Consider the following 16,471-nt stretch of genomic DNA (forward strand, 5'->3'; position numbering starts at 1 on the left):
TTGTGGTCTGTAGAGCTACTTTCCATCCTCAGCACATAGGAAAGTAATAATTTAAGTAATTAAATGTTTATTTTTCATCTGCTGCCCTTTCTGCTGAGCTAAATATTTAAAGCATGTATCTGGTGTACAGAAACGTGTACCTCTGACTTACCTGCATGAAGTCTGACTGCTTGTTTGCTTCTGCACACTGTGTTCATGTGGCACGTACAGTGAAGTGAAAGCTGTGCAGCCTTCCAGGCTCCTAGCAAAGAGCTCTGAGCCCAGATTTGGTGCTTTGTATTTCACCGCCACATTTAAAGACATTAAATGCTCCCTGCTGGCGTTGTCTTGGAATTGCCACTATAAACTTACACGACTTCAAACCCACTGTGTACATTATCCTCTGCCAAGTCCTTTTCTTTGCGATTTTTGGCGATAAACCCGTAGATGTAATTAGATTTAATTAGCGAGACAGCCGCCTCTCTGCAGCTGTTCCACGACAAGCCCGAGGGGGGCACTTGCCCTTCGCTGACAGCTCCTGGCGGGCGCGGGACTCGAACCCGCGGCCCTTCCCCTCCGGGGCGGGGCTTCTGCCTAACGGCCACCGGGGGCGGGGCGCAGCCGTGGCGTCAGGGCCAGGGCGCCGGTGGGTGGGGGGCTGAGGGGAGGGGGTCGCCGCCTCAGGGCTGTAGTGGAGGGACTCCCCAAGGAGTTTTACGTTTTTTTGTGATTATTTTTGGGTGTTTTTCCCCCCTTTTCTCGCAGGGCTGCCGGATGAGAAGGCGGCTGGGTGGCCGTGCGGCGCCTCAGCCAGCGGGAGCCGCCCCCCCCTCAAGGCTCCATGCCGGCTGCTGCCCGCTCCGGGCTAACGCCTGGCAGCGGCCCCGGCCCCTATGAACCCGGCCCGGCCGCGCTCCGCTTCGCCTCAGGTAAAAAAAATAAGTAAATAAATAAATAAAACGAGAACCGGCGCCCTGGGCAGGGGGCTGCTGGAAACGTGAAGCGCTCAGCGTGCCGCTGGCGGCTTCGGGCAAAGCCCACAGGTGGCACCACAGCCGCAGGCAGCGTTTAGGGGCGGTCTCTGTGCCTAACATACAAAGATTTCCATTTAAACCGACCCGGAGTTTGTTATCAGGAAACTGGGACGCTTGTTCTTGGTGCTGAAGTGTGTTAGCCTTGTTGTGTTTCCTAGAAATTCAGCCCGAGCTTTGAGAGCAGCACCACTGAGAAGCAGAGGCGAGAGCTCCAGGTTTTAATCGCAGAACTGAAGGATCGAGAGGAGGAGCTGAATGCTATGGTTGCTGTGCATCAGAGGGAGCGCCTCGCCTGGGAAGATGATCGGCAAAAAATACTGACTCTGGCAGAACGATGCACCTTATTAAACAGTAAGCATTGTCTATAAAGAATAGGATCCCGGTCTTTCAGTAAGTTTGGATGCTTTGAGCCCTGACTGACAGCGTTGAATCATGTAAGGAACCATTTCCTACACTTCAGCCTTACATTTAGTTGTCTTCTTTCTGAGATCAAAACTTCTACAGTGGTACTAAAATGGACTGATCATGTAGGACGTTCATTTGAATTTGTAAATTGCTTCTGTGGACTCATGAAGTAACTATGGAGAGAGAACAACTTGCAAGCATGCCGGTGGTCTGCAGAGCCCTGTGGCCTGAGGTTCTGCTGCAGAGCTTTGATATCATCCACAAGGCACCTGTATAAATCACCTGACGGCTCCAAACAGCCTTGTTTGACAGCTATACCACAGAAGTCACCATGGAGTTTGTGTTCTGTCTGACCTGGGTAACAGGAATCCTCATTTGGAGTGCACAAAGTAAACGTTCATTTCTGAATTACGTGATTTTAATTGAACACTCATTTAATTCATGGACCCAGGATTAAATTACTGTCCATACATTAGTATAAAATCACTGTCCAGTAATTAAAATCTCAGAAGTATCTAGCGTGGTTTCTCACAATTACCTTCTCTTTTTTTTTTTTTAGATGAACTGAACAAGAGAAATGACATTATAAAATCATTAACCAAAAAGTTAAAGCTCTTAGAATCTCAGCAGAGTGACAGTAAGGCAATATGTGAAATTACACAACAGAAGTTTAAAGAGCTGTCTCAGAAACTAATAGATGTGACTCTTCACTGTCAGGGTCTGGAGGTAGGAGTTGAATAATGGTCTGATTTTGCAGTCCAAACATGTGGAATGCCAGTGACACTTGTGAATTTCACTGGTGAATGAATATTTCAGATTATCAGGCTCCTGAGTTGTATGTCTTTTAGTACAGTAATCTTAGATCAAGGTGTCGATCTGAATCATGTGGAGGGAAGAAAAAAAAAAGCTTTTCTAGGATAGGATTTAGAATTTGATGTTTGCTTACTTAGTTTTGGAGAACATTGTTCAGAACCAACTTGCTTCCAAAAATCTCCGGCACCATGACTTCGTGTTAATCCCCAAAACTGTACTGGTACTTCACTGGGAAGTTCCAGAAAGTCTTACTTATGCTACTGGTTACTATTAAGAACTGTTAATATTCTGTAACTGGTTTAAGGATATGAATTATCTTTTTTCAAATGACTTGGCAATGATGTGTTTATCACAATAGTCTTTCCCCGTGTCCAATACGGTAAAGCAGTATTCTGTGTTTTCATCTATCTAATAGTTTTAAGGCATGCAGGCTGTTAAGGCCCTTGATGACAAGCAAGTTTAGATGTACAAGAACTGGGGCACAATTTCTATTTCAGCCTTCTTTTGTCCAAATCCCCTGTTGCCATTCGTGATTTTTAAATAAAGTTGTCCATACATTTGCTGGCAAAACTGTAACTTTGAATTAGCGAAGTAAAAATTGACATCGTTATTTCTGTTCACTAGGAGGAAAATCAAATTCTCCGCTGCTCCGTTTTGGAACTGTCTGCTAAGAAAGGTCAGCTGCAAGCTAGAGAACAGGAGCTTCTTAAAAAGCTTGAGCTGAAGGTAACATCTGTCATCTCATCAGGCACTAACTGTGATCAAAATGCAGTGCATTTATTGGTGACTGACACAGTGTTTTAGTCTGTGTTGTTTTCACATCTGTTTAATTTTTTGGCTTGACTGAGAAGGAAAAAGTGGTCAACAAACAATAAACTGGTTTATTTTCATAAAAAGGCATGTTTCCTGGCTTTGATTTCTTTTTTCCCCTCAAAAACCCAGAAGGAAATTTTTGAAGTAGCTACACTTACTGCAGTAAGGCGTACTGTTGTTGAGATCCATATGTGAAGGTAAAACAATAATCAGGAATATGTTCTATTTCATATTTCAGGGAGAGGCTGTACTTGAAACAACTGATTACATTGCTGAGTTTACATCTAAATTAAAGCTGGAGAGTGCACTGCGTGCAGCAAAGGCAGAAGAATTCAGTCTCAACAAAGAAAAGCAGGACCTCAGACTGAGACTGAGAGAACTAATACTTGAAACAGATAAGCTGAAAGGTAAATGTTTATACCAGGCACCTCATTAAGTATGGACCAGCGTGATTTCTTTTCATGCTGGGAAATACTATGTTTTGTTTTAAAGATGACCTCTGTGAAAAGATGAAAGAAAATAATAAGCAGCAGGAAGAAATCATTCACCTCAAACAAGAAAATGTCGTCTTGAAGAATGAACTTGCACTTAATGGTAAGTGCAGGCAGTTGGCTTTTCAAGCCTCGGCTTTCAACAGATCAGAACCTTCTAGATGACAGCAGTTCACTGGAATCTGAGGGAGGCAGCTTTCTTGACATTTAATAAAGGTAGATGCCCTTGTGTGTTATTCTGTGAAAGCAGTACCTAGGACTTCTGCAGGGACAGTTTATAAAACCTTGTAAAAGCACAAAGTTCACCAATGTGACGATGTGTGGAGGAGTAAATGGTTCAGAGGATTCTCTCTTGAGAATTTTTGAGACTTTCATGTCTCTTGTGGTATTAATACAATAAATGGGGGTGGTGTTCTTCCTTCTGAGTTAGGTCACATAGAAGTTGGTGATATACTGAAAAGATGCAACATGCAAAGTCTAGAGCTTAGGCCACGTGAAATTACTAGCCCGTTCACTCCCTCCTGTGGGCAGAAAGCAGGTGTTGCTGTTGAAGCAGCAGTACGTTCACAAATTCAGTTTGGTACTTTGGTACTCAGTATTTCCCAGCACTTACCTGTACAAGGCAAGTTTTAGAATTAATTGCTAAGCTTCTTTTCCATGAAAGAATGTAAACATGGAAAAGTAAAATGGATCAATCAATGAAGTTGAATTTTGCTACTAGTAAAACAAGATGCTGGTTTAGGTGAAAAGCCCGAAGAAAATACCTAATAAATCTGTGAGACAACTTACTGTGTTTTTGTTCAGAGGGAAAAGAGATCCCGTTGATCTTAAGAAAGTGCTTTTATTTTGTTTAGGTACTTGTTTCTACTGCTACAGACATGCATAAACAAATGTACTTGATTTGTGTCTATTCACTTAAAGTAAGTAACTTGAAAACTATATAACATGTTTTGAAACAGTTGAGAAAGCAAAGAGAAAGGATCAACTTCTTCAGTTTGCCAAGTCTAAACAAGTACGGACTGACACGGAGCTATCAAGTTTGCGACAGGTATGACCCCAGTTGTGCTTCTATTCTGAGATTATAAAGACGTTTTTCAGTAACATCAGATTTGCATAGAACAGTATGAAAGCTAAAACTGTCTGTTCTTAAATAAGAAAGAAAAAAAAATCAAATTTGCTGTTGCTGCCTTGTTGAGACACTACCAAATGTTTTTTTTTGTTGTTTTGTTTTGTTTTGATTTGATTAAATTAAAAATCCTTTATACAAATCCTTGTATTTACACGGGCTTTTGGCCTCTATTGTGTAGTTGTATCTACTTAGTTCTGCAATGAGTAAACATCCCCGCAGCACTCTGGTGAGGTAACAGTTCATAGTGTGTGTATAACCAGAAGGTGCTATGCTCCGAAGTCATCTGAAAGGCAGTGGGAGTTGGGTGTGCTGGCTCACGTGTGCCCAAGGTGAACTCCTGCAGCATAAAGGGCAGGGTGTACCAAAAGACCTTGCTTCAAGGGAGACTTAAACCCAGTGTGTTCACCTGCACTTATTTGATGTTTCCAAGGCACGTTCAATATTCTTTTATTGCAAATAATTGATCAGTGTGTTATCTTTCAAGTTAGCTATACAAAACATTCCGTGCAGTGAAAACCAAAACTGCAGTCATCATTCCTTGTCCTGTAATTTTGCTTTGAACAACATAATAACAACTTGTGCAGAGTACTGAATAGCAGTAATGATATTTTATTTTTGGTTCATTGTGGTTTAGTTACAGAAGACCACTCCAGTCCTGTAATAAAAATACTGTTTATTTCTGAAAAATGTTTTTGTAAATACATGGAGAGAGAGTCCCTTAGATTTGGATGGCTTTGACAATAAATTGACTACAGATATATAAAAATGGTTTGTTTAAAAACAAACACACAAAATAACAACAAAAAAACCCTGCACATATATTAAAAAAAAAAAAAAAAAGCTTATAAAAATATTTTGAGGATCTATTTGGAACACCAGCAGTGTGTTAGTGCCTGACAGCAGTGTTCTTGCATTCCAAAACTTCATTAATGTGCCTTGCTATCTTTAAGCAGATCTATGTAAAACAGCAGCGTGACTTGCAGTTTCTTCATGTCAACTTGGAGAACTCTCAGGAATTACGGCAAAAGCATGAAAAGGTGGCATATGAAAGGAGGTACAGAACTTTTTTTTTTTTTTATATATATATATATGCTAATTTACTCTCCACGAGACTTAACTGTCGAGCCACAGTTGGCATTCTGAAATAATGTGTATTGTGTCAAGACATCTTTGCTGGACTTGACCAGATATCCAGTGCAGTTGTCAGATAGCTGTTTTACATGGTCAGGGCAACATAAGAATCAGTCACAGAAATGAAGCATTGTATGGCGGTCAGACAGTTCTTGATCTCTTTTAAAAACTGGAATATTCTGGTGGTATGGCTGTTAATCTGGCCCGCTATTCCACATTTGAAAAACAAAATTCAGTTTGCTTTCAGATTAGGAAATTGGTGCACACCCTGAAAGTTCAAACAAAATTATCAGTTGGGTAAAACATGAGGGAACTCTCAGACTCTTTTTACAAAGTAACATGGTTAAATAGGGGCACACTTCTGTTGGGTTTGGGCAGGATGCAGCTGCTTGTTAGTATATAAGCCACTGTAGAACCATGGCTACAGCCTCTAATTAATGTATAGCTTTATCCAGACTAGTTACATATGCTCTTTAAATACACTGTTTCTGATTATTTCTTTTTCACACCACTGTAGCATAGGTGCGGTGTTCCCTGCTCCTGAAAGTAACATCCAAACAGAGTTGGTTAGGACTGACGTTACCCACAGGGTATGCGAGGATCATGGAACTGCACAAATTCCAAAAAGCAGGGTAGAAAACACCTCTGAGATGTGTGAAGTTGATAATAGACTGTTACTGGATGCATCAGGCTTGGAGAAAACTACATCAGCACGCTTAAATCGGTGTCAAAAAGTTGTGAAAGGCTTGGCAGTGGAAGAAGAAGAAAAGCAGGATGTTGCATCAAGCTCTGATGAGCTAGACAGCAAGCTATTTTATGAGGCAAACAACATGAGGCTGTTGAGAAACAGGGAAATCTCTGAGAATGAAGTGGAAAGCAGAGACCAGCAAACTTTTGAGTCATCTTCACCTGAATATTGGCTTAACATCAATTCTTGTGTAGATTCGCAAAATACCTTGATCCAGAACGCCACATCTGACAAAGCTGATAATGAAAATAAAATCTGGGAAGAGAGAACTGGAATTGTATTTGGTCAAAAAAGCAAAGAGACCTCTGTTGCAATTCACACATCTGAATCTGAGTCATTTAGTAGTAACTTCATTATTAAAAAAGATGCAAGGTGGAAGCCCGTATCAGATCCAGAATGGCTGAAGATTTTCAAACCTGTAAAAGGGAATGGAAGTAAATTGCAGAGAAAAGATTGCAACTGTCCCAAGACTGCAGAAGAGATGAAATATGCCAGTTCAAAAAGGTTATGTACTTGTTACATTTAAGAAGTAGACAGGGACAAACTAAAGTTATGTAGAAACTCGAGTGGACAAGCTCTCAATAATTCGTATTATTTCAGGGGATCTTTAAAGTAACTGCTGTTTTAAAGTTAGACCACCAACTTGAAAAGTGACAAATTTTAAACAAGTTAAAATAACTGTAAGGTATCATTATTCTATTTTTATGCTGCATAACTCACCAAATAAACCAGTTGAAGAGAAAAATGCAGATTTTCAAAAATCTTTTGATTTTTGGAAATCCCAGATGTTACTTGTAAATCTGGTGGGTTCTGACTCAGTCCAGACGTGGACTTGTACAGTGACATTACTGTAAGGCAAGAAACAAACCCAGATTTTGTGTGATGTTTTACTGACTGTGTTATTTCTGTTGAGAAATCACACAGTGGCTGGGCAAGAATGTAGGACATGGCTCTTCTGCACAGGCTGCTTTTCCTCACTCAGGGCAAGATTTAAAGGACAGCGTCTTCGTTCGTGGGGCTTTCTCCCTGTGTTTATAGTGGGGGAGGAAAGCGGGACGTGTGGCTGGGGACAAGCAGAATGAGGTTTCTAATTCTGAGAAGTGTCAGAAAAATACTGAAGTGTCTTAGTGGCACTGGAAGGTGTCTAAAATATAAATGCTGCTTTGCAGTTATAGAAGTTGTTTTTATGCCTGCACAAGCAAGGGCATTCAGAGCTGTGACTGTTTCTATGGATTTTTAGTGCTGGTTCCTCTTCGTCCTTTTGAAAAAGTGACTGGCTTTCCAGTTAACACTTCTGAAGTTTTCTGAAGATTTCTGAAGTTTTACAAAGCAACTTCAGAGCTGCTTTTTAGATGGGCGAAGAAGAGGTAGCTTTCCAGCTGATAGTTTGACATGTACAGTAAATGAACAGCTGTTTAAACCTGAAAAGAATTTTAACCAGCAAGTCTGGCCCAATACCCAAACAATTTAATGTTATGGAAGGGAAGTATCTGATTGTACCAATGCTTTTATTCTATATTGCTTTTAAAACAAAAATACCATAGAAATCATTACTGCAATGAGACAAACTTCTTCAGAAACAAGGTGAATGAGCAGCTGCTGGAAAAAATAGTGCTGTCCTGGCACATTTCCATGCAGCTTAGCTGAGCTTCTTGTTGTGTTATTGACTGTCTTCATTTTCCACTGTCCACAAGTCATAAAACAAGACTTGCCCTTACGTCTACCCTCACCTCTCTGTATTTACTCTGTCCAGCAACACAAATGACACATTGTCACCCCTACAAATCTCTTCTGAGGCTGAGTCACTCAAACTGCTTTCATTTTTTGACTCATCCTTAAGGGGATTTTAGGGGAGAAGGAAAAATTCAACCCAGGCAGTGCAGGCAGAATGGATATCTGTCAGTACAGGGGGGCTGCTCCAGCCATTTGGAGTTCGCTGAGCTATCAAGTTTTGATCCTAGGAGCTATGCTAGGAGAGACTGGAGATGGATTGACTCCAATGCCTGTTCTCCAACCACTGCTGATTCTGGTTTTCCACCAAATACATTCCCACCCTGTAAATGGGAGGGAGGCTGTGGTATTGCAGTCCTCAGCATGGGCATCTTGTTTGGCTACTGCCATTAATGCCTTAACACAACATTCCTCCTAGGACTTGAATCTGGATCCTCCAGTTTCCCATTGCTGGCCTCAGTGCTGATGATGTATTCGGTGTGTAAGGAAGGGAGCTGGCACCTCCCTGTCAGCCCAGCAAATATTTTTGACATGAGTTCTTGAATTCTGGACAAGCCAACAAGCAGCCTATTAACTCTGCCAAATACCATAGCCAGCTGCAGGAGCAATCGTGAAGAGCTGTAAGGCAGGAATCCTTTCTGTGTGCTCTGGCTTAAGTGACTCCATTTACGTTGGACCAACATTTACTGGCTTGGGATGTTTATTTCAGTTCTGTTTTTAAAGACAGCAGTTACTTGTTCGGTGTGCCCCCGCAGGAATAAGCCACCCGTGCCTTCAGCCAGCTCCCTGCCTCAAAATCCAACCCGTTTCTCCCCGCTCCCTCCCAGCCTGTGCAGTCCTTCAGACCTGGCTGTGCTCATTGCCTTACCTCTGTGTCCTGCTGCGAGGCTGCTGCAGCTTGTTTTGTCACAGCTCTCCAGAGCCTGCTCTTGTCAGAAGCTCACAAACACGAGCTCCTCTTTTTTAAGAGCCTATTGTACCCCTGTGTTTTACAAGAGAAGTGGAACGAGACACAGCATACGGTTCTCAGCTGGCACCTCTCACAAGGGCTTTTTCTTAGATTGAGTGGCACTGAAAAATAAACCTTTTTGAGGCAGCCTTGCCAGGTATGGAATGGATTGCGCCACCGAAACAAGTATCTAAAGAATACTTAACCAAACATCGGGAATTTGAAAAGTCTTTTCTTTAATGGATGTGTATTTAAGTAACTGATGCAGGCAGTGCTAGCAGTCATGTTTTGTTCAGAAGAGTGCGGAATATGGAGATGTTTTATTTGGGGAGATGGTTGCCATTTTATTTACTTTTTGAAAGCTTTATGAAGTGGAAATAGCAGCTGAAGATGAAATGCGCTGCAGAGCTCAAACCTGCTAGCAGAATCCAGGGCACGTCTTTGAACGAGCTGCAGACTGCATTCAGTCTGGGGGCCAGGTGATTTCAGGGAAAGATTTCTTACGGATATTTGGGCTGCTGCTGGGTTCCCGTACTGCTGGAGCAGATGAGCCAAAATAATTCCTAATGTGCTGCAGCCTTTGTTAGTTTTAGGCTTGATTTGTGATCAGTTGTTGCTGGAGCTGGCAGAGGGATGTGGGATGTTATGATAAAATTCTGATTTAAGCCACTGAAATTGAGAACTGTTTTTTTTTGAAGGGTAGGCTTCAATAAAGTTAACTTTTAATAGGAGAAAGTTGTGAGAAAGTTTCAATCCTTATACATGCATGTTAAGGGTTACAGACCCTATCAGGGCAAACTGGTTGTATTTGTAAGTCAGTGTTTTGACAATAATAATGTTCTGGGCCTGATTTGTTGCCTTAATTGACATTTAAATTGCTTTTCAGATAGTCCTAAATATACTCAGATACACCCAGTGCTAAATTAATATTTTTTTTTGCTTTAAAACCTAGGGGAAGACTCATGCCAATAGCTTGTGTGCATCAACTCCACTCTGAAATCATGGTCATGCAACTGAATTTGGGGTTTAATCGCAGTTTACCCAAAATGAACTTTAAATGTACTGTTTCCTCCTGTATTTGTAAATAAATATAAGAAAGCCTCTTTGGGAAAGCTCTCCTGTGATCTCCAAAGTGAGATAGTGGTGTTAAATGTCTGAGATTCTCTTGAAAAAGTTCACCTACAAATATTAATTTGCCTAAGTGGTGATTTCAAAAAAAGAAGAAGAAAAAAGGAATAGTTTATGAGAGAAGGAGTACCACCGGAGTAGTGGGAGGAAGTAGATACTGCCTTTTGTATGCTCTTTGGGATATTAAATACATATCCTAGCACACGGCAATATTTTCTTGAAATTGGTTGAATGTCAAACCCTTGTCCTCAGAGACTGAAGCTCATCTAGTGAAGATGTCAAGCATAGAACAGCTCTGAGAAACAGAGTGATCTCACATGTTTGGTTTTCTTGGGTCGGGGCCCGTAAATATTTATTTATTTCTCTTTGCAAATTTAAAAAGAATTGTGATGCTGTTTCTGGCAATATCTTATTTTTCTATTTTTTTTTTTTAACAGTGAAGAAAATGTGGATCTGAATTCTTTTCACTCGGATTCTCCACGTTGTTTGACGTCCACCCAGAAAGGAGACAGACCTCAAAGATGTGAGAAGTTTTCTGATGCAAACTCCTCCTTGGACATCGGTAACCTTTCAGTGATTGAGCCAAAAAATAGATGCTGCAATCCTACCATCAACAAAGTCAGTACTTTATTGCAGAATGTGTTTTATTAATTTTATGGGGAATTATGACTGATTTTTGAACTGAGGCATTTTTTAATGGGAGTGATGATTCTTGCTGTTATAACTCTCTCATCTATTCTAGAAAGATGATTTCATAACTGCGGCTCGCTTTCTGTCTCCTCCAGGATGCCTGCTACCCCACAAGTAAGCTGCAGCGTGCATTGGCTGAGTCTCAACAGATGGTTGCTGATCTGGAGCTTAGCACTCTCCTCCACATGAGCCCTCACTGCAGTCCAAACAGCAGCAGCATTAATACGGTATTTGTTGCTCTTCTGTGACTAGATTTAGGTGACTGGGAAGAGTCACTGTGAACACTGTGCTTGACCTGTGCGACAACATTATAAGCAATATCCTCCTCATGCTTTGCTGCAGAGCAAACCCCTGCATTTCTTCGCATAAAATGGTTGGATTTTTTTATAGGATTCTTTATGGCTCCTTAAGGTCGTGACAGGATTTGACTTTTGCATGTGTCTAAGCAGATGGAAGGAAGAAGGCATTTTGGAGCAAGCTGTAGGAGGTCTAGAAAAAAGCGAGCACAAGTATGACTTGCACTCAGAACTGGTTTATTATGCTGGCTATATTTGTGGAAAGGAGGACAGTACAGGAAATGGTGATACAGAGAATGGTTTTGTGTAGGAATATAAGCCTGACTCTCAGCGTAAATAACCTTTGAATTTTTGTGGGTTAATAGTTTTAGTTCTTTCATTGCAGGGTCAGAGAGCATACTGAAGGGGCAAAGAACCCGTCTAACAGCTGTCACAGCAATGCGTTTTATGAACGTGAACTCTGATAGGAGGTTTCTGTCCTGAGTATGTAAGCTACAGGAGTCATTGGAGAAGGAGGCACTTGTTTGTTTTCATAAGTAGCCTTAAGAATTTCTGCTTTGACAAGATTTGTAACAAAGGAGATTGTATCACTTGTCACTAGTGTTGATAGGGATCACAAAGGGAGAATTTGGGCTCCTAATGAGAAGGCTGCATGCTGAAACTTCAGCTGTGCTTTTCCTCTGAAAGTATTACCTCTCCCTAAAAATGTTGCACTCCTTGAGGCCTTAGATGAACTTGACCAGAACAATATTACTGTAAGTACCGGAGAAACAAAAGTAATTCTGATAACATTGAGAACCAAAAAACCTTAGTTGTGCTGGGACTGGCTGACAGAGGATAAAGGTTGTGTGCCAGCATTTGCATAAACTGAAAGGATATTTTGTTCAGAAGTTCATCTGCAGGATTTCACTCAGCCTGAAAGACGGCAGCAGTGTAGTCCTTTGCAAAGACTATCTTGTGGGATGGATTCCTGAAAAGCCCTCTGCAGAACAGTAGTTGCTTGTGGCTCTTGCCCAGCCCCATCAGATGTCTGGCTCCTGCTCTGATTGGCATGCCACAGCTCGGCTGAACCGGCCGTCCTTTAGGCGAGAGCACGACGCTGCTTTACAACCTGACACTGCATTTTTCAGCTTGGGAATTGGCTTCTCCTTTGGAATGGCTGTTGCTTCGGCGGGTAGAAAATAAAGCACGCTCATATTTTCTGGCAAGGGTAGCTTCTGCACCACATCTGTAGAACTTTGATCTACTTTCGGAGCAGTTCTGGGCAAAAACTTGTCAAGCATGTTCTGGTTAATCTATGCAGGCTAACTAATCTCTGCTTAAAACCAGGTCTACCTGAGGTCTACCTGAGGCTGTTTTAAACTGCTCTTTAAAACACAATGCATGTAAAAAAATAACCCTTAAAATTTAATCAGTGAGAATTTGTGCCTGATGAATTCTGTGCCCTCTTTAGGGGAGGGGGGAGAAGAGGAGGGAAATAAAAAGTGTACCATTGCTGCCCGCCAGTTTGAATCTGGGACCTCTGTAATTCTTATTGTCCAAGTTCCTTGATTTCCATGTAGTGTTTTTGCATTACAATATAGACAACAGAACTTGCAGAGACTCTTCACAGAACGCAGTTGTCTGGTGCAGAAGAAAGAGGTGCTAAGCTTCCGTTCTTTTCTCTGTGATATTTTGTGAGTATGCTTTTTTTTTCCCCACTTGATTTATTTTTGTTTGTTCTCATTATAAATGCATCTGCAATATTAATACAAGTCTCTGGGCTTCTGAGATGAGCCTGGCACAAGATTCTAAGTGCACTGCTCTGAATGCATTTCCGATAAAACTCTTGTGAGTACTGTAGCAGCAAACAGATACTAAGGCAGCCAGTAATTCCTTTAGTCAAATAATTAAACTTTTCTCAAGCATGTTTCTAACGCTTCCTGCTCAGAAAAAGTCTGGGCTGTCAGATCTTGCAGGTCCATTCCTGAGCCTGCAGCTTTTCTTGTACCTGCACACAGCTTATTGTGGTTGGAGTCCTTCTGTGTGTTACAGATAACAGGATCAAGGATATGAACATTGTTGAGTAAGAGATTGGGAAGTGTTTTTCAATGCCACGGCCAAGGGCTGTTTTAGCATATTGTTCCAGGGCTCGGATCTCCAAAAGTAGAATGTATTGAGTAGAGCTGTTTCAGAATATAAAAAAAAAGCAGCCTTGCCCATACCAGATTGTTCTTCCTTTTCTAAATCAGGAAATTTCTCACTGTCTGATTATTTGTTCTACCAATGTGAGTTGGATGCTTGCAAGAGGCACCGTGTCGTCTGGTTCTGAGGACAAAAGGGTAACCAGATATGGTTAAAACACAGAAAACCACATGAAACTGAGTAACAGCTAGCAACAATGGGGGAAAAAAAATAACAAAAAGGAAATCTTCCAGTGCTGACACAACCCCAGAGCGTGTCTGCAGAGGGAAATTATTACTCTGTAAGCTGGAGTGTGAAGCTGTGTGGCAGTGGCTTTCTAGTATTGGTTCTTCATGGGGACAGTGGGGGTGCTCTTATGCAATTTTGGGCCAGTGGAGGGCTCAGTTCTTTTCTCGGTATATTCAAACTGCACTCTGTGTCTCTTCTGTGTCTCTTCTGTGGAGCTGAACCTTTCATGCCCCTGGGAAGTGGTGTTGGTTTACAGCACCCTGACGTTCTGCTGTTTCGGCAGGTACGCTCTGCATTAAGCGCAGAGACACTGAGTCTTCTCTCAAAGTGAGTTGGGTCTGCTTACTGCACACTAATGGGGCTCTCAGAGGAAATGGATGCTGAGTAGCTGGAATGCCCGGCCTCGCTGTGCTGTAATATTCCTGTGCAGAGATCTCTTCTTTTCCTATAAAGATAAGCCCCAAGCTAAAAGAAGCAGGAGGGTTTGTAGATCGAAACCAGCGCTGTGACTTGCATCCTGAAACCACTGATGTTAAAAAGTTTCAGGAGCAAATCCCCAAAATTGCTGAGCACCGTGCTGATGCAGCAAAGTGGTAAGCACATGCTTAGCCTACAGAAATAATCTCATTTGCTTCAAGTGAGAAAGAACTGATGGAACAAACGTACCCACAATTCACTGTAAATCCATGACCAGGTTTAGTGACTCTGCAAGTCACTGGCTGCTGAATAAATCTTAATTTTTTTTCTCTTAATAAAAGGCATTGAATCAACTGTGATGAGTTAAAAACAAAGCAGCTTTTGCAGGTTCAGAAGTAACTAACGTGTTCATGTAATTTCGTATTGAAAAGTGATGGAATTTCTTTTTTGTTGATTGCTTTCAAGTCACTTGATGGCAGGTGCAGTGCTAAACATTAGGTTAATTTCCTGCTGACAGTGATTTAGCTGTTTTCACCAGTCAGTCATTTTCTCTTCAGAGAGAAACTGAGCTGGGCAGAGCTGAAGAGCCACACAAAGGAGGAAAGCATTGGGAAAAAAAGGATCTGTTTGGTTTTGGACAGTGTACTGTGTGCCACTTCTTGTTAACTGTGACTCAGTGGCAGGCCAAGGGCACAAAGATCACTCCTTTTTGCAAAACGAAATTAAAACATTTTATTTCATAACATGAGAGTGGTATCCCTGAGACTGCTGTCCTTCTGTGAAGCACTTCATTTACAAATCTGTCTCCTCTTTATATTTTTATTGTATTTTTTGGTCTGTCTTCAGTATGAAAATGTATATAGTAAATTGACATATATGTGATTGCTTAATATATTTCAGAGGAAATAAAAGCCTTCTGTCTTTTAATACAAATCTTCAATTTTCTGCAGTGGATGAAGACATTTCCATTATAGAATTATTTTTGAGAACTGAAGATCAGCAGCCCATCAGCTACAATGGAAAGTTACCTAACTTTTTTTTTGATAGTTCTATGAGTGTTTGAAAGACTCACAAGTGGCAAAAGATGTGACTACGCTGAAATATATTTCAACTTGAAATAAAACATAGAATGATGCCAAGGTAAACAAAACTATTTTTTATAGCAATGAGGTCAGGTTAAATACTGGCTTGTTTTTCTAAGAATCTTCAATGTGTAATTGTTACCACACAGCAACTATTTTTCTTACCTTTTTTATGGTGGTTCAGAAATAATTTTAGAGCATGACACACCAAGCATTCATTTTTGTTAGTTTATTGTTTTTGTTCAGAACTTGCCGTGTAGAGAGATGAATAATGTTTATAGGAAGTTCCCAATTAGTGCTGTAACCAGGAAGTGCCTCCTACATTGTTGAAATTGGACAGCTGTCACCCACAAGGTGGGCAAAACAACTCTTCCCCAGTGAGCAGCTATTTATTCTAGCAAAAGCTTACAGCAAGATCAGGTGTTTGCGTGGACTGTTTTAGCACTGTATGGCAATGGCTAACCATAATGTGACTGGCTTTTTAGCATTTAAACTCTTTTTATCTTTGACTACTGAGCAAGACATTTCCTTTTCAGTTTGAACTTTTTTTTAATGAAAAGGTCAAATAAGCTAATAAAAGAGATTCTTTTCTTACATCCTTCTTGCATATTTCACACACTGTCCAACACATTCCATACTTAATTTATGATGACTCTCTGGGACATGCGACACCAACTGCCCAGAACACGAGTGCAGGGCAGGCTCAGGGTAGCCACTCAGCCGCGTGTGGCTTGCAAGCAGCCTGGGGCACCTCTGCCAAGTCCACGTCCTTGTGCACAGTGCCAGCACTTTCACTGTGTGGGGGTAGCTGAGCAAGGGGTGTCTCTGGCCCCAGCCACTGCTACGAATTAATTGCAGTGAAATAAAACACTTGCACCATGGTTTCCCCTTGTTAACTTTCACATAATTCTCTGCTTTCTCTTTAATTACCTAAATGACAGCCTGCTTTCTGTCCTGTACTAATGGCCTCAAAATTAGTTGAACAATTCCGGTCACAGCTGCCATCCTGCAACCTTTCCCTCCTCTGCCTACAAGCATTACAATTGGAGGGAGTCTCTTGCTTCTTTTTTCAGGAGACAAAGGCTGTTTTCCATAAACCTTTAAAGCACATTTGATTCCTCTACCTGCAGAGAAAATTTCTAGGCTCTAGCCTCAAAATGTAATGCTATGGGTATGACAATAATTCCCCAGAAAAAGTCACTGACAGCAATAGCACGATGCTC

General features: G+C 41.3%; 1 protein-coding gene across 6 annotated transcripts; it reads left to right on the forward strand.

The window, feature by feature from the left end:
- The first annotated feature begins 144 nt into the window (after positions 1-144).
- Positions 145-15,110, forward strand: CCDC62 (coiled-coil domain containing 62). Of its 6 annotated transcripts, none has more exons than XM_068654432.1 (13): positions 145-625; positions 745-908; positions 1,172-1,364; positions 1,978-2,144; positions 2,856-2,957; positions 3,283-3,451; positions 3,537-3,638; positions 4,495-4,583; positions 5,615-5,718; positions 6,313-7,047; positions 10,789-10,969; positions 11,137-11,268; positions 12,921-15,110. In XM_068654432.1, exons 2-13 carry the CDS (start codon positions 873-875, stop codon positions 13,005-13,007), a joined length of 2,097 nt encoding a protein of 698 aa, XP_068510533.1. In that variant the 5' UTR covers positions 145-625; positions 745-872; the 3' UTR covers positions 13,008-15,110. The 6 variants fall into 6 exon arrangements, 5 of the variants coding, with proteins under 5 accessions (XP_068510533.1, XP_068510534.1, XP_068510536.1 ...); XM_068654433.1 differs by lacking the exon at positions 145-625 and having other exon boundaries at positions 632-908; positions 12,921-13,013; positions 14,724-15,110; XR_011088635.1 differs by lacking the exon at positions 145-625 and having other exon boundaries at positions 632-908; positions 10,789-10,913; positions 12,921-13,013.
- Positions 15,111-16,471: the final 1,361 nt, after the last annotated feature.

The sequence above is a fragment of the Anas acuta genome, chromosome 17 (assembly GCF_963932015.1).
Source record: "Anas acuta chromosome 17, bAnaAcu1.1, whole genome shotgun sequence".
NCBI lineage: Eukaryota > Metazoa > Chordata > Aves > Anseriformes > Anatidae > Anas > Anas acuta.